This window comes from Chrysoperla carnea, chromosome 1, assembly GCF_905475395.1.
Source record: "Chrysoperla carnea chromosome 1, inChrCarn1.1, whole genome shotgun sequence".
Lineage (NCBI taxonomy): Eukaryota > Metazoa > Arthropoda > Insecta > Neuroptera > Chrysopidae > Chrysoperla > Chrysoperla carnea.
The window spans coordinates 102761968-102781887 of record NC_058337.1 but is presented as its reverse complement, the minus strand read 5'-3'; the positions used below and the strand labels follow the sequence as shown (position 1 = coordinate 102781887).

At 29.7% G+C, this 19920-nt stretch overlaps 1 protein-coding gene across 1 annotated transcript; it reads left to right on the top strand.

The window, feature by feature from the left end:
* The first annotated feature begins 7464 nt into the window (after positions 1-7464).
* On the top strand, positions 7465-19047 carry LOC123290916 (protein stoned-B-like). The gene is given in 10 exon segments (XM_044871612.1): positions 7465-7521; positions 9757-9922; positions 9989-12101; positions 12104-13491; positions 14350-15293; positions 15845-16080; positions 16538-17471; positions 17605-17886; positions 17992-18354; positions 18513-19047. Coding segments are annotated over 9 exon segments (6534 nt in total). The 5' UTR covers positions 7465-7521; positions 9757-9793; the 3' UTR covers positions 18658-19047.
* Positions 19048-19920: the final 873 nt, after the last annotated feature.

The window sequence follows — 19920 nt, the reverse complement described above, 5'->3', positions numbered from 1 at the left end:
TTTATATAAATACTATATATCATTTTAAAATATAGTTAAAAATAATTGTTAAATAATTTACTAATTTATTAAATCGAAGAAAAAAAAACAATTAAATTCAAAAAAAAAAAAAAAAAATATTGAAAATACATGTTGTTATTATAAAATATATATATATATATATATGCGCGATTAGACAATCTGGAATTAAATATTTTTAAGCGTTTAAAAATAAAATGAAAAATAAAAGTCAAACAAATTTTAACTATATTTTAATTGTGTTGGAAAATTTGTGAAAAATTATAAATAAATGTTTTTAAATAAAAAGAAAAAAATGCTGTGAGCGCTGCTATACAATTTGTGTGCTAATATTAATAAAAAAAAAAAAAAGAAGCTTATTGCTCTGCTTAATTTTGTCTCAAATTCACATATCTGTCTCTCGATTGCAAAATCATGTACTTTCTAAATTGTATTTTCAAATGACTAAACGAAGATTCAATTAAGATCCCTTTGAATTTTTATCAAAAGAAATATATGTTACATAGAAAAATTGTATAATTTCGAAAAGAATCCTATACTGAACTCTTTTGGTCCTTTAAAGAATAAGGCAAAAAAATAAATGTCTTGTAATGTCACACAACAATTTTTTATTTTTATAGCTCTTTGATAAAAATTCACTTAAAAACTTTATATTAAATTTCCATAACCCTATCTGTTTCAAATTCTTTACACAGCAGGCAATATAATAAGCGTTATCAATAATGTAACTGTCATAACTAAATTATATTTTTGTAAAAAAAAATAAATTAAATACTATTTTTAATGTTACATTTTCACAATAAATTTAATTCTAATTTAACTTTTAAACAAATTTTAAATATCATTCATGCAATTAATAATAAAAAACAACTCAGTGTCATAATTATGTAAGAATTATATTCTATTTATGCCATAAGTTCTCATTTATTTATTTTAAAACTTTATGAAGAACGCGATGTGAAAATATACAGTGATGGAAAAAACCAACCCTCAAACTTTAATTTTCAAACGGTTCAGGCAAGAACGTATGTAAGAAGGACGTGAAACTCGAGTGGAAAGGATGGCAGTACAAAAAGCGCCTATCTGAGTGATGTCTAGTCCTCTCGGTCGTTGCTACCTTATATTGCTCATCAAGCTGTCTTTTGTTTTCAATTTTTTGTCTTTTTCAATCAAATGAAAGTGATTGAAAACTTGAAAACATGTTTTCAATCACTTAGACAAATGACTAGACCCCGCCTAGATAGGTGTCTTTAATTGATCCACGTGCGCTTATAGCTCGGCATAGGAAGTATTATATCCTTATTATAAACGTTCTTGGGTTCAGGATAAAGGGCGCCACGAGTTAAAAAATATGTAAACCATACCTGTTAGACTCAACTTTTATACTAATGTGCTGCGCAATATTTGCTCCTTTAATCTTTTATAATTGCGATAATTTTCCTAATTCTTTATATAAACTTTGTAGTTTGTGTTATAAATTTTTTACATATAATTTTATATTTTTTCATACAAAATTAGGACTTTGAAAATTTAACCACCTTCTTTAACCAAATTTTTGTTGTCAAAACATTAACTTCTCTTATATGCGTATGGTATACAATATACAAGATTATATACAACATTTCTATTAAATACACTTATAGTTCTTTTTTCTATCGCTAGATAGAGTCTTTCTTAGCATTAAGATTCCTGATGCGTTCAAGAATGAGAGAGTACAACATAAATTATTTTACGATAATACCGCTTTAGATAATACTTTTATCAAGGGTCTCTTAATCGGCGACTTCTAAATGAACTATTTCTATTTTTATTAAGAAAGGTATGCATATATCATAATGCGGATATCATTACTCGAACTTGAATAAAAGAAAATTGTTTTAAAATGGAGTTATTTCTTTCTTCATTTAAATGAAACCAACGAATTTTAAATTTATAAAACTAATATTTTTGATATTGAGGCATTCTATTATTTTAAATAAAATTCTTACAGAAATAACTTAACTTATTACATTTATATCAAATCAAATATACATATTTCAATAATTTTAAATAATATTCCCAGAAATTTCCCGCATAAGAAGTTACCGAGAAAAATTTTTTTTAACTCTCACTTATATAGTCTGTCAACTAGTTCAGGGACTTGTTTTCAACTTCGATAAAATGAATTCGATAAAAATGATTTCCTTGACCAGACACTAAAAATTAAAAACAACAAATGTTTTATCTATTTCCAATATTCTTAACCTCTTCTTTCAAATTTTGAATAGAATTTTTTTTAAATTGGCTTTTTTGAAGTAATAAAAACATGTCATTTTTTTCTTTCGTTTTATCATCAAAATCTTGTTTAAAGTAAACAAAATAAAACAAAAAAATGTTTTATTTTGTTTACTTTAAAAGTTGATTAGAACGAAGTGCAAAATTTTTCCCCGCAAGAATGAAGAGGTTAAAACACCTTTTACACGATACAATTCGGAAATAATAATAATTCTCCTTTGAAAATATAGAAAAACATATCAAATTAAAATAAATAATAAAAATCTCGAAATATTGTCATAAAATAATTCTTATATTAAAATTTTATTGTGAAAATATAACAATAAAAAGAAAAACTATGTGAAAATGGAAAATAATATTTTTAAAAAAGTATATATAATATATATAAATTTATTTATATATATGAGATGTTAATGTACCTATGTTATAATTTAAAAAATAAATAATAAAAAAAAGATTAATATAAAAAAAAAATATAAAAACAAATAAATTTTAAAAAAATAAAAATGAATAAAAAAAGATAAAAGACGCCCGTTGACTGTTTTCTGTTTATATATAAAAAAAAAAATTATATAAAAGTATATATAAACTCATCTATAAATTTTAAGTCTATAATTATTATTATTATATTAATGTATATATTTTTAATATACAAATATAAAAATGCATTTTGTCGATTGTTTTTATTTGGTATGTTTGAAGGTGGAAGAAAAAAGTTTGAATCTGCCACCTAGTAGATCTCTATCTTGATTAGGTCCCGATTTTGCTTTAAGCCAGGCATGGGCGAGTTATTTTAAGTCGAAGTCACAATTGTTATAACTTTATTGTATGTCTCTTTATCCAAGTCCGCATTGCTCATGGAGGAGGAAGCGAGACGGGTATACGACTCTTCAACCTATCTCAGTTTCTCTAATAGTAATGAGATAGATAGAAAAAATGTTGTTTCTCTGTCTTACTCGTATTTTTAGTTGTCACTGGTTAGGTTGTCACTGTCTTACTCGTTTTTTAGTTACAGAAGTCCGAGGAAATACTTTTAAATTTGTAATAATTATTGGGCTAGATCATACATAAAGTACACATTAAGAATTTTGTGTCATTTTTTTTTTTGCAGAATGTTTATAACAATCACAAAATAAATACTTAAATTTACCACCCAGTATTTTATACATCATATTCGTGATCAGCAACAAAAACCCCCGAGTAACATAATTTGGCCGATTTCGTTAAATATATATAACTGATTACACCTGAATCGAATGCAAAAAACTGCATCTCGATCGGTCTTACCCGAAAAAAAATCGATTTCATATGTTATATCGCCTAGCCTAAGTAGGCAATCGTAAAACAAGAAAAAGTATTGTAGAAATAAAAGAAAAAAAGTCAAGAAGGAAGCAAAAATGTGTCTAAAGCTCTCGCAACATTTCAGCGGAATTTCAGATGAAGTCCACATGAGAAAAACAAAAAAACCACACACTATTTAAATAAAGCAACTCGAGCAAGCAGATTCAAGCAGAAATCCAGGGTGAGAGAGATTATTATTAGACTATATCAACATTCGCCTGGAGTTTGAGTAAAGGAAATCTGCTAATAAATACAGCTGACAAATGCCATGATTGTTATAAACCGTAACATATGAACTAAAAGGCGGGTGCAAAATTTCTAAGATATCTGTTATATCTGTATGTATAGGTATTTAACAGAGATCCGTAAGGTATAAATATGTTAAAAGCTCGGAATCCAGGGATAGTCAATGAATCTTTATAAAAACTGTTCGACTGCATTGTATAAAGCTTACTTAAAGAAGTTAAAAACAAAAATTTGTGCGATCTGGTCCAGGGGGTAAGGGGCACCCCTTCGTGGGGGTGGAAAAGTTTATGTTAAAAATGACAACGGGAAGCGAGAAAAGGATGAATTCTAAACAAAAAAAGTCATTTAAGTATATTTCGAAAAGTCAATACTTTCCGAGTTATTGGCGATTGAATTTCGGAGTATTTAACGTCAAATAACTGTAAAATTTGAAGTTTTTTTCAGAAAGTAGATGGTACACTTTTTAAAGTACTAAAAAACCATGAAAATGGAAAAAGTTTCAAGTCATTTGCATGAAAATTGAAGAAGTTATAAAGAAAACAAAATTTTTCGTACCTTTCTTTTTAAGTTATATTCAGCACAAAAACTGATGAATTTACCACGGGAACTAAAATTAATGCTTGCCGCTTTTCAATTTTCTTTATTTAAGTACTGGCAACATGCTCAAAAAGTTCTAGCAGTTTCGGATATATATTTTTTTAAATATTGCAATTTAAATGCAAATTATTTTTTCTAAAAATACAAAAAAATACTTTTATCGTTAAATAACTCGAAAAAAAATTAATTTACCGAAAAAAGTTTGGGAGATTTTCTTTAACTTTATTATTTATCGAGCTATTAAACGACAAAGACATTTCTTTTTTTGAAATTTCGATAAAAATTTTCGCATTTAAATTGCAATATTAAAAAAAATATATATCCGTAACTGCTAGTAACTTTTTGAACATGTTGCAGTAGTTCCCGTGGTAAATTCATCAGTTTTTGTGCTGAATATAACATTAACAGAAAGGTACGAAAAATTTTGTTTTCTTTATAACTTCTTCAATTTTCATGCAAATGACTTGAAACTTTTTCCATTTTCATGGTTTTTTTAGTACTTTAAAAAGTGTACCATCTACTTTCTGAAAAAAACTTCAAATTTTACAGTTATTTGACGTTAAATACTCCGAAATTCAATCGCCAATAACTCGGAAAGTATTGACTTTTCGAAATATACTTAAATGACTTTTTTTGTTTAGAATTCATCCTTTTCTCGCTTCCCGTTGTCATTTTTAACATAAACTTTTCCACCCCCACGAAGGGGTGTCCCTTACCCCCTGGACCAGATCGCACAAATTTTTGTTTTTAACTTCTTTAAGTAAGCTTTATACAATGCAGTCGAACAGTTTTTATAAAGATTCATTGACAATCCTTCGATTCCGAGGTAAAAATCTAGCGGCCCTCCACTAATTCACGTTTGTAAAGAATAAGCGCCATGATTGCCTAGATTCTGAGAGGAGGAAGAAATTTCATCTCTGAGTCTACTTTTTGAAAACGAATAATATCCATCCCAAAGTTTCTTGAATAGTTAGATAATTACTCAGGTAAATAAATAAAAACGCTTTGGAAAAAATTCGAAATGATCTGATTGAAAGCCTTTATTGAAAACATATTATTTATAGTAATAAAAAATTTAGAGACATTTTTTGCCACGCTAACATATATGAAACATTTTAAATTGCATTTCCATCCAAGATAAAAAGCCCGAAAAATCAAAAATTTCTATATGCCGCAAACTTAAATGGAAGTTAGTTATATGCTTATTTGCTTAAGTTATTATGCTTATCTCGATTCATACCATTTTTGATATCTGAGTAAGTAATGCAAAATTGGTATGTAATGCAAAATTGTAGCTTATAATCATTGAGATAACAAAACCGAAGAATGTAAGTTAAACGAAAATCTACTATTTAAGATTTCAGAAGTAATGGTCAAATTAAATATACTCCAATTATAAAATTCAGATTGCCATCGTGAAAACAAAAATTGATTCATAGAGGTAAGAAAAAAGTTTTTCTTTTCAAATACAATTTCCAAGCGTTACAAATATGGGAACTACAAAATACATTTCCATAAATCAATAACTTGAACTAACCTAAAACGAAACGAATTAATCAGACATGTATGTTTTAGAGAAAAACTGAATAAAATATTATATTTATTTTGATTTTTAAATTTGGATTTTAATTTTTCATAGATTATCGAACTCTTATTAATTATTCACTTTAAAATAATTTAAGGAAACGTCAATCTTATCGGAAATCATATGAGAATGAAAATTTAGGAATCATATTTTATAAAAAATACAAACAAATATTTGATTTGACGGAAATCAATAATAGAAGTGTCTATGCGCACAATGAAATGAATCATGTCTAGTTAAACGGGATATGATTTTCCCATTCCAACTAAAAGATATGTACAGGTGTCTCACTTTTTTTATATTACTTTAATAGGTATGAAAATATTTTCATCTAAATGTGAAATATACGGCACATTCGAACTAAATTGAGCCCTCAAACTAAGATAGATCAATCAGAAAATGTCTAACGGATACCAGGCATAAGCTCAAATTTTTGTAAAGGTTATTCAGCGACCTCAATTTAATTTATTTCAAAAAGCAAATAAAAGACTACTTTGACTTATATTGAAAATGTAGTCTGAAAAGTGACCATAGTTAATCCTCACTTAATAACACTTAAGTTTGACCTTTTTGGAAGTATGTTTAAAACCTACATTTAGGTTACCTAGGAGACTAAAACTTTGAATCGATTGAATGGAATGGATTTTGAGAAATGCAAAAATATATTTATAACAGTCCATTTGTACTGTTTGTTAGAATTTTATGTTGTATTATTTGAAATAATTGAGTTATGAAAGTTTTCTTTAAATTATATAACAGATATAATTTGAAGTAAGTACAATGAAATTTTTATGTTATATCATAATAAATATCCTGATCAAACCAAACGTAATGTACGCACTTATTAGGTTGACTAATAAATCAGAAGTATGTCTTTTTTAATCTAATACTACAATTAATTCATACAGTAAAAATTAAAGAATCAAACAAGTATTTGACTTCTAAAAGTAATACCTTAATTTTTAGAAAAATATAATGTAAATAAAAAAAATAAGTGCTACATTTATAATAAGAAAACTCAATAATTTACACAAGAAAAGTCATTTTATTTCACATTTACTCTAAATAGTTCCATATTCGGTAAAATTCGATACAATACGAACATAAACCGATGTAGTCTGATTAATGTATGTCTTGATAATCACACAAAATGATATGAAAAACTCGGAAGATATCAGGGTACCGAAAATCATCCAAGTCATCATCATAGTAGGGTTGTTTTGTGTATGCGTTATATAAAATCGATACCTACTTACATAATAGGTACCTACTCTACCCACCATAGTATAACATCTTCTATACCAGAAATAGTGTTAAAAAATTTATCTATATATTTATTTAATTCAATTAAATTAAATATATATTAAATTTATTGTGTAAAAAAAAGTGTAACGAATTAAAATTGTTTTTTAAGATTAAAAATGTGTACGGTATAAATTATTACAATGGGGCACTAAATAGTAAGATATTATTTTTATTTTCTTTTTTTTTTAAGTTAATTAGTATATTATTTTGTTATTTCATATATCTTTATTTTTATTTTTATTTTTCTTTTTTTTAATAAAATAATTATGTATATATTATATAGTATACTCCAATAATATAAAAATCAATACTTTGTAGTACATAGATATATATGTATCTACATATTCATCGTATTTTCTGTAAGATATTTTCTTTTTTAAATTTTTTTAAGATCGATTTTAGTAACATTATTTTGAATTTTATTATCAAGTGTATAAAAAAAATATTTTTATTATATTCATAATTGAAACCTTTGAATAGTTGACTGATTAAATTTGTCGTAGGCGTAAATAAATTTAAGCAAATATTGATTGGACCGCCAGTCGTAATAACAAACAAAATTATTGATAACAATAAAGTTGACTCGATTTTATCATACTTATAAAAAAGTGTTTGCAAAATTAAAAAAAAAAAAAAAAAAAAAGCTAATTAAAAAACCAAAACTTACTTTTAGTGATATTATTTGAATTTTATTGAGTAAGCGAAGCCAAGTGCTATCATTTCAAAATTTCCAATGTAAACATTCAAATCTTTTATTCTATCCGAAACTTTCTTTTATGATTAGAGCCTGACATAGTTTTGAAAAAAGTCCGTAATCTTCAAACATCTGATAAATTTTCTTCAAATATATCTGCTTTGTCGGGAATAACAAAGAAAATTTTCGCCTTTTGTTATGCTTATCAAGATATAATTCAATAAAAAATAGAAAACAATAACCCCTGACACAATGTAAGATTGTAATTTTTAGATTGTCTTTCAAGTACTCTACACCTTATTATTATATACATTATTACGCCGTAAGCATGAGCTATAGAAAAATCAAATCAATTATATAAATTTGAGACAGTCACAAAAGTTTAAGTAAGCTTAAAATTGAGGACGATATTCAAATAAAAAGATAATTGAATAAAAATGGAAAGACACTCAACAAAACAGTGTTCGTTGCCCGACACATTGAAAATTGCAATCTCGAAGGTTCGAATATTGAACAAAATGATTTTTACATTTTTATTCAAATATCATATCTGAAAATCGGCTTCAATGAATATTCATCAATTTTAAGCTTGCCGTGCATTAAATATTTTCAGGTCCCCTGAAATCGGTACCACCGATTAGAAAATGTGAAGAAAAAATTAATTTGCTATGACTTTGATATCAGTCCTTCAAATTTACAGCCTTCCTGAAATGGCTGTTAAATACTACATTTGGCTCTAGGCTATAAAAGATGATAGTCAGAAAATTTTTGGATAGATTTGTCCGTCTGTTCGTTAGCAAGATAACTCAAAAACGATATTGGGCTATTGTTGAAAAGAGATATTGGCTGTAATTTGTATAGTATGCACAGGGCATAAAACGTGAGTTTGAGTTCGTAAATGAGCAAAATAGGTCCATCGGGTTTTGATCCGTAGAACCCATCTTGTAAATCGTAAGAGATAGATAGAATAAAAGTTTAAAAATAAAATGTAAAAATGTTTTTTATTTAAAAATACAGAAATGTTTTGTTTGGATCCCTTTTTTTGTAAATATCTTTGGCTGCCCTTGAGGGTTCAAATTAGGGCAAAGCTTAAGTTTCATCTTCTCAAAGACTATAAAAGAAAGAAGGGTGAATATTTGTAGATAGCTTCAAATAGTGAATCTATTGATTCTAATTTCATACAAAACCTATCGGATAATATTAAGAGTAAACTACAAAAGTTTTCGAAACCCGGAAATGGCAACCGGAAGACTGGCATTTTATTCTACATGAACACTCATAAATTGATCAAATGTATTTAAAAAAAAATTCAATATCTGATATTCAACACTGTCTATACAGGGTATTTCAACAATTGGCTCAGTCAATTGTTTATTTTAACTCGTTTTTTTGTAAAATTTATTTTTATTTTTATAAGATATTTACTTTGACCTTAGCCAAACAAACTTGGCAATAGTAATGAAATAAACAACGTCATTATGACGCCAAGATAATTGCTTTGTTTTTTAAATCAATTTTTCACCAAGTTAATAAAATAGTTACAAAATTCATGAGGGATAATATATGCCTCTTCAAAAAATAACTGATTGTATTATTAACTAAAGCATACCAACTACATTTTAATTGAAATAGAATAATGTAAAATATCTTATTTAGAACTTGGGACAAACTGAAATTTAATATTTTTCTTTTGCAGAGCCTCAATGTAGTACACACGTAGTGGTTAGAAGATAATGCTGAAAATAGGTAAAGGTTTAAAGAAGAAGAAAAAATCAAAAAAACATAAAAAAGACGAAGAATTATTTACACAAGAGGAGTTAGAACAATACAAGCGTGAACACCAACAACGATCTACTGCTGCAGTAGTTGAACAATTTGAAGGTAGTGGAAGTGGAGCGGGTTACGAAGAGAGTGAAGATCACCAACAGCACAGCACTACTGAAACAACAAAAGCACAAGATCAAGACGAATGGAAGAAATTTAATGAACTAACAACTGGTATTGATAGTATCTTACATAAAACTAAAGACGACTTAGATCGAATCAAACAAACATCATTCTTTAAACGAACTCCTCCACCGAAACCTGCACCACCTCCAAAACCAGCAGCTCCCGAAGGGCATTCTACAAATAAAGATCAAACTTACACTCTTGCTGATTTTAAACAACCACAACAACAGCCGCAATCTGAAGCAGCTGTAGCAAACGTAGTTTTATTAGAAGAATCAGGTAGTGAATACGAAACCGATGAGGATGATAACTTATTTGATACGTCATATGTAGATGTTGTTGCAAGTGGAGAAATAAAACTAGCTTATATACCTGATGATGACGATCAGAACGACGGTACAGATGATATAGATCCATTTGATACATCCGCTGCTGATAAAATAATACGTGGTCCAGAAGTATCGAAAAAAGGCAAAAAATTAGTTTCAATTGGATCTGCAGTTGAAGTATTAACTGGTCGTGTTGATCCATCGTGTTTAACAACAACAAGATCCCCATCAATACGTCGTAAACATCAAATTGATGATTTATTAATTGTTGACGAACCGCAAGAACAGCTTCAAACTGATTCGAATGGTAATAACGTCACTGTTGCTACAACAACATCAGCACCGAAAAGTTTATTAGATGACGATATCGATGATATTGTCATTCCTGAGCCAACAATAACATTACCATCCACAACAACAAGTAATCAAAAAGAACTTCAACAACAGCAACAACAAGAATCAAAACACGTTCTTGATTTAAATGAATTTGATGTATTAGCTACAACCCAAACTGATGAATTAGATGATGAATTTACAAGTCTAGCTGCGGAATCATTAAAAACAACAGTTCCAGTTGTATTAGATGCAAAACAGATTCAAATAGAACCAAAGGTTGAAATCGATACACAGCAATGGAATGCATTCGACAATGAGCCAAAACCAACAACAAATCAATTAAACGTATTGCAAAAAGATTTACTTGGTGGTAGCACAACAGATTTATCACAATTACATGATACAATTACACCAATTACAACATTCAATGAAATTGATAATGAGAATGATGATATAGATCCATTCGATACAAGCTCAATTGAGAAAATTAATATACCTGGAAAAGTTGAACTAAAATTTATTGAAGCTGAATTATTGGGTGATAAACCACAACCAAAACAATCAGCATTAACAAGTGACGATTTTGATGACGATGATTTTAATCCACGACAAGACGAACCACCCCAACAAAAACAAATAATTACACCAGATGATTTATTTGAGAAAACTGATGATAATGATTTATCAGTTTTACAATCAATAGAAACATTACAAACACCTGCGCTAAAACCAACACCTGCATTATCGGCGGATAACCAATTGGAAGATTATTTAGAAGATCCATTTGATACAACATTTATTGCTACGGTTGTACCAGGTAAAGCTGAGTTGAAATTAATTGAAAATGAATTAGCAACGATTGAAGAAGCTAAAAATAATGCACCAAGTTCAAAATTAAATCAATTATTAGAGCAACAACAAAAGCAACAGTTATTACAACAGCAACAAGAACAAGTTCAGCAAGAAAAAGAAGAAATAACTGATTTATTAGTTGTTGACCATGATAATGATGATATAATAAATACAAAAGTATTAACACCAGTGAATCCAAATGATAATATTGATGATCAATTAACTTACGTTGATCCCTTTGATACAACAAATTCATTTAATATATTACCTGGTAAAGCTGAATTAAAATTATTGGAAAATGAGTTATTAACCATACAAGAATCATCCACAACAGCAGCGACAACTATCAGTAAACAAGAGAAATTAAATGATTTACTAACATCATTAGATGATGCAGATGATCAACATTTCATACATAATTTACAACCATTAACTCCAGCAGCTACAACAAGTGCTGAACAACAGCAACAAGAACAAGAACAAGACGAAGATTTTGATCCATTTGATACAACATCGGTAACAACAAATTTAGTACCGGGTGCTGTTGAATTAAAATTAATTGAATCTGAACTAATACAATAAACATGGAAGTATCTGGTGCTAATCCATTTTTAATGATGGGTGCTGATGATGCCGGAGGTGGTGGGGTTGTTGGTACCACCACAATATCTTCATCATCATCACAATCAAATTTAAATCCATTTTTAATGGATGATATTAGTGGCTTTGGGGATGGTGGTGGTGATAATATATTTGGTGATAATACAATGGTTGATAATCCATTTTTTTCTACAACAGTTACAGCACCAACAACAACGGCACAAAATCCATTTGCATTTGATGCAATGGATGATTATGAAGCTACAACAGCAATAACAACTTCATCAACAACCACTACAACAAATATATTTGGTAATGATGATCAAAATATATTTACATCGGCAATACCACAGCAACAGCAATCACAATTAATAAATAACGATGAGGATTTTATGAGCAGTGGAGATAATACAGCAGCAATAACACCAACAATAACACCGATAAAGCAAGTAATACCACCAAATGAATTAAATTTACAAAATATAACATCAACAAGTAATGAAAATAATAAACCTAAAGTAAGACCACCACCACCAAGACCTCCTGCACCACCTCCAATAGCATCAACAACAGCAGCAACTACAATAATAAGTGACAGTGCAATAAATGTACCTGTATCCAAAGATACAAAAGATTTAATATCATCATTTACGGATACAATGGATACACAAACTACATATTTATTAGATTGTATACCACGTACAAGAACACCATCACCTATATCAATGCGTGATTTACATTCACCATCACCAATCAATTTATTAGATCAAGGAGAAAGTGTTGTGGATAGCACTGTTGGTGGTGGAAGCGGGGCAATTGATGATTTAGTTGATGTTGGAGGTTTTGGTGCTAATACACAACAACCACAGCCTCAAAAACAAGAGCAATTCAATTTATTTGATATGGAAAATGATGATTTTAGTGTTAATACAACAACAATACCACAATCAATAGTAACATCAACTGCAACAACAACAACAACAACAAATCAACAACAACAATCTTTATTGTTTGATAATGATGATTTTATGGTAACTCCAACAACAATAACAACAACAACTACAGCACCAACAACAATAGAAAAACCAAATATATGTGATATAAATCAAAATCAACCAGAGAATAATAGCTCAATACAGCAACCGCAACGACCACCGCCACCAAGACCTGGTCCACCACCAAAACCACCATTACCAAAAGTAATACAACAGCAGCAACAACCACAAACAACAATTAGTAGTAATTTTAATAATAATAATGTTAATAATAATAATAGTAATAGCAATATAAATGCACAACAAACATCAACTTCGACGACATCGGCGCCAACAAGACCATTACCGCCAAAACCACCTTTGCCAAAGGTATGTCACGTTAGTTAAAGTTTCTAAGTAAGCATTCGAATAATGATATATTTTTAAGTCGAATTTCCTTCGAAAGCCAACGTTTTTCGAAAAAATGTTAAAATTGTTAATTTTTTTATGGGGATCAACTTCTAATTTAAAGTGTCTCTTACCGTTTAGAATCTAAATTGGATATTAAAGAAATCCGAAAAACTAGGTCCAAACTAATGTCAGAACATGATGTCTCTTCATCAAACTTTTGTTTAAGTTATTTTTTTATTGACTAACTATAAAACGAGATATTTAGGTGTATAGTTTAAAATGACCCACTCTGTATGTAACGATTTAGCATCTCTCTACTTATTTGTGGCATCTATCGAAGTTCTCTAGTGGACAAAATATTTGAAGAAAGAATTAGTCTTAGAAACTCTGAAAAAGATTTAGGAACTCTAAATAACTCTCACAACGTTTTTGAATTTCTCAACGTTTTTGAACTGTCTAATTCAGACTTAATAAGTTATACTGCGTTACTCTGCGTTACTCTGCGTTACTCTGCGTTAGACAGTCCAAAAACGTTTAGAAATTCAAAGTTATTCAGAGTTGCTAAGACTTTTTCAAAGTTTCTAAGACATATTAAGATTTATTCTTTATTCAAATATTTTTTTCCACCAGGGTTTCTATGTTAATAAATCAGTTACCATTACCAGTTACCAGTTACCAGTTATGTCATTGGAAATTCCAATCTTTGTCTTGCAGTTGCGGTGAACATTTGACCGAGATTCTTTTTCATGGCTTATTTATTATCCATTTACTTCACCGCACCTTAATTGACGGACTCTATCGATTTAAGTAGTAATTAATTTTTTATCATTGTTATAGGTGATTCAGCAACAACTTCCTCCACGACCAATATCGCCCATAAATGATTTAACAAAAACAACAACAGCTAATAACATATTCACACCGCCAACAACAGAAATAATAAACGAAGCTAATATATTAGACACAACAGTAACAACAACTTCAACATTAGATCAAGTAGATAATTCAAATACAAATCCATTTTCATTTCAAGATGATACGAAGCTTGTTGATACTTTAACAAATACAACAACAATAACAACAGTAAATGATAATGATGATTTTATGTTATCAACAGCAGCGCCAACAGCAACAACGACAACAACTACTACACAGTTCATTGACAATATATTTGATGCACCACCAAAAGAGGAACCAACAAAGACAGTTACTAGTAACAATGATGTATTTAATAATATATTTGAGCAACAACAACAACAAACAACGACTGTGGGTGGTTTTAATGATTTATTTGGTGGTGGGGGTAGTAGTACGGAAAACCTCGATCAACAATCAACACTTCAGGATCAAATATTTAGCAATGCCAATACAAATATAATACCATCTAAACCACAATCAATTTTAGAAAAATTCCAACGACAAAGTGAAGAATTTGATGCATTTGCTGCTAAATTTGAATCTGCAAAAGATAATATATCAACGGGTGGAGCAAATGGTGGTAGTAGTGCATTTGGTAGTAATAATACTGATGCGTTTGATGCGTTTGGTGGCAGTACCACCACCACTAATGTTAGTGGTGGGGGTGATGCATGGGGTGATACAAATATAAATACTGGTAGCGGTGGTGATAAAATGGGTTTCGGAGTTGACGATGATGAGCCGTTTGATTCATTTTTATCATTGTCAGCACCACCACCGGCTGTTCCACAAAGTACGCCAGCACGAAGTACGAAATTGGATTCGGATTCAGATGATGATAAAGATTTTGCAGTGTTTATAAAGTACGTATAAATCTATCCTTTTTGTAAGTAGCAAGTTATATGTTTATACTTCAGAACATCAGTGTGACTTACGGCCTTTCGAATGGCCTATTTCAAAACACATGAAACTCTTAAAATGGGATCTGACTTAGTTGTGTTTCCACTTCAACACTTTTGCAATAGCATAGTCGGCCTTAGCGTCTTTCAGCCCCCATTCCAGCCTACGAAATCTTTGATATCTGGAAAATTGTAAAATATTTTCGTTTTTAAGGATTTTTTCCAATTTCACATTCGTCTCCTTATGCCAAGGTCGTAATGCCAAAATAAACCTTTCGGATTACTTTTCTTTCAAATATGCATAGCTTCGAAAAGTCTTAGAAAGCAGTTTCAGCAGTTCTATATAGTCCTAGAAAAATTTAAGATACCTCGTCGCTACATTTCACCTCTCGCCATATTCTTTAACTGCACCATGTGTTTGGAGATGATATTTTATCCTATTTCTTAGTGAAAATATAGTAAGCACTACTCGAATTTTTTTTTCTGGATATAATAAAATATAATTTTTTTTATAGACCTAAAAATTTAGATTTATCATCAACAACAGCAGGTGACAATGTATCCATTGGTGGTGGATTTGTACCAACATTAGCACCGCCACCAAAAAGTCCACAACAATCAGCAATATCATCAGCAATCTCATCAGATACATCACCAAGATTTAATCCATTCGATCAACAAGAACAACAGTTTGGCGATTTTACAAGTATTCCACCACAGTCAGCAATTATTGATGGTGGTTTACCACAAGGTAAATATTTTTTTTGGTCTGGCATAAATTATTATTTACAAAAACATAAAAAAGTGATATTAAGTTAAACAATACAGTTCTCGTTTTAACATTTGATCTACGTATTTCAAAATATAACTATAGTAAAATTATTGGAAATAACCGTAAGCTAGCGACACTATTGAGGATTACACTAATACAAAATTTGGGTGGTGTAAATAAGATTTTAACCAGCTATCTTCAAAATAAGAAGCCGATGGTATAACAGCTCGGCTGTGTAAGATATACATGGAACAGTCAAAAAAAATTACCTTTTTAACTTCAAAATAGTTCGTGTAGCCCGCAAGAGATACGCTAGTGTCGCTCATTTCCATTCCATTAATATGATTGAATCGTCTTATTAATACATATTTATATATGACTATTTCCTTAAAATATATTACCTAAACTAATGTTTTTTATAACCTTCTTTAAATAGGATTGCCACAATTAGAACGTACCGATTCCCAAGAAACTCCACCTACACCATTATTCGATGAAGATACATCTCAACCCCTAGAAGAATTTCCACGTATCCACTATAAAGGTGAGGGTTGGGAAATGCAGTTACGTCAACCAAATAAAAAGAAAATCACAGGACAACGATTTTGGAAGAAAATCTTTATAAAAATGGTCTATCAGGGAGATAATCCTGTTTTACAGTTATACAACGCGGATAAAACAGATAAAGATCCATTTCAAGAATTACCTTTACAAGCTTGTTATAGTGTGTCAGAGATTGGTGCTCAACAATACGACCAATTTGGAAAAATATTTACAATCAAATTGCAATATATTTTTTATAAAGAACGTCCTGGAGTTCGACCGGGACAAGTAACCAAGGCAGAACGTATAACAAATAAATTAAGTCAATTTGCTGCCTACGCAATACAGGGTGATTATCAAGGTGTTAAAGAATTTGGTAGTGATTTAAAAAAACTAGGTTTACCAGTGGAACATGCTCCGCAAATCTCACAACTATTTAAAATTGGTTCGCAAAACTATGAACACATGAAAGAATTCTCGATGATGATTGAAGAAGCTCTATTTCGTTTAACCGTCCATCGTGACCGGGCGTTACACTATAAAATGGAAGAAGTACAAATTACTGCTGTTGATGAAATTTTCGTCGAACAAAATGCCGAGGGAGGAGTAGATAAACAAATTGCAAGGGTTCGAGTCTTCTTTTTAGGTTTCTTATCGGGTATGCCAGATATTGAATTGGGTGTCAACGATATGCGACGTCAAGGAAAAGAAGTAGTTGGACGCCATGATATTATACCGGTGGTTACAGAAGAGTGGATTCGAATAGAAAATTATGAATTCCATGCTTGTGTACAACAAGAGGAATATCAAAAATCACATATCATAAGGTTAGATTACTATTCTTATCTACTTTTACTAAAATCTAGTATGATCAAGGAATAAGAACATCGATTAGATACGACTGAAAATTTGCTTTGCCTGAAAAATTTACATCATGTAATTACCTGTTTTTCATTTTAGGTTTAAACCGCCAGACGCTTGTTATATTGAATTAATGAGATTTCGGGTACGGCCACCTAAGAATCGCGAATTACCATTACAATTAAAAGCTGTTATGTGTGTAACTGGTAATAAAGTAGAATTACGCGCAGATGTCTTAGTGCCAGGATTTGCTTCACGTAAATTAGGACAAGTTCCATGTGAAGATGTTATGATTCGTTTCCCAATACCAGAATGTTGGATATATTTATTCCGTGTCGAGAAACATTTTCGTTATGGTTCTGTGAAATCAGCCCATAGAAGGTACGTAATGTCATTAACTATGTTGCATTTGAAAAGTGAATTTATTTGCAACATTAAGAAAAATTTAATTCTGTAATCTTATAATAATTTTACATTTTCTTCTAGGACTGGTAAAATAAAAGGCATTGAAAGATTTTTGGGAACTGTAGAAACTTTACAAGAATCTCTAATTGAAGTGACTAGTGGGCAAGCAAAATATGAACATCAACATCGTTCCATAGTATGGCGATGTCCACGCTTACCCAAAGAAGGGCAAGGTGCATATACAACCCATAATTTAGTGTGTCGTATGGCATTAACAAGTTTTGATCAAATTCCTGAACAATTATCTGAATACGCATATGTTGAATTTACAATGCCTGCAACACAAGTTAGTCACACAACAATACGCTCGGTTAGTGTACAAGGGTCTGATAGTGATGAGCCTCCAGAAAAATATGTACGATATTTAGCTAGGCATGAATATCGGTAAGTATTCATCACTACACAGGTAGTCCTAGAATAGTTCTTCCTTATCTTCAGGACTGACAAGAAAGAAAGTCCTTAATAAAAGGAAGAGTTGTCCGGGATGCTCCAAAAAATTGTTTCAATCTATTAATTACTCTAAACTATACTTTATTTTCTAGTGTTGGTATTGAACATACCAAAGGTGATAGTCCAAATGCTTACGCCGCTGTAACGGCCGTCAGGCCACCTCCAATTGCTCCAATTGCGGAAACTCCAAGTCCTGTACCACCCGTTGCTGAATCATCAGACAGTGATTCTGATTAAATTAATAATTAGAGAAAGATTTTTACCGCAAAAAGCGTATTTTGACAAATTTACGCAAGTTATCGTTAACTTTTTTTAAGCTGACTGTGGACTCTGGCGAAACATATTATAAAAAATATATATTCTAAGGTCAAAAGCAAAATATTGTCTTGTTTAGCAATTTTAGCCAATATTCAAACGAATATATTTATATAATTTTGCCTTATAAACAAGTATATTTTGAACGATCAACGTCCTTCTTGTGGACTCTAAATTAGATTCTCATATAGACAAGTGATATTCTAAACTTATCTCAAGCATTATTAGATTTTTCAAAAATGCACATACTCAACTTAAACTTAAACTTAAAGTTGCTACACAAAGATTGCCCTAATAAATATTTAGACCAAAGAATAATTAATATTGAAATTGTATATAATTATATTTATTATAAGTAGATATATGACAGTATTATCTTGACCATTTTAAATCCTTTCTACAATAAATTTTGTATCGTACATTTGTGCGATAGTTTGAAAGCAATATGAACGTTCTATAAAAAGATCATTTAAGGATTAAAGAAATTTAATAAGTAAAAACATACGAACATATACCATTAATGATTATTTAATTTATAAAAAAAACTTCGAACTTCGTCGATAAAAAAATGGAATTCGATAAATCCTTGATCAGGCTTAAAACATCTTATATTATTGATATATTGTAAAATGGACTAAATTTGGTCATTAATTATATTAATATAAATATATATTGATTGGATTACATTTAAAAAATTATCGAATTTGTTGAAAATTTTTATTAATTATTAATTCATCGATCGCTATTTGTGTGATTATACATATAATGAGAAAACCCCTTTAATAATTTTTGCTTATTATAATATAAATAGGTATATTTATATAAAGTGATGTTGTTCTGTAGTCCAATCACTGCTAATTATTTTTAAAAAAATAGAATAATCACTTTGTATATTGTAATGTATGTACAAAGTATTTAAATTAATTTAAGTATAATAATTTAAACTTAGCTTTAAATAAACAATAATTTTGGTATTCTGCGATCTCATAATTTTCATTAATTAAAAATATTAAATTAAAACCATTTAAAATATATTCTCACCAACATAGATAGAATTGTATAGCGTAGAACTGCACGCTAATAACTGCATTCTGCAAAAATAACAATAATAATCCGATTCCGGTGCTGAGCAACTGTCATTATGTGATTACTATTGATTAGGTTATGTAGTCCATTTCAAAGATG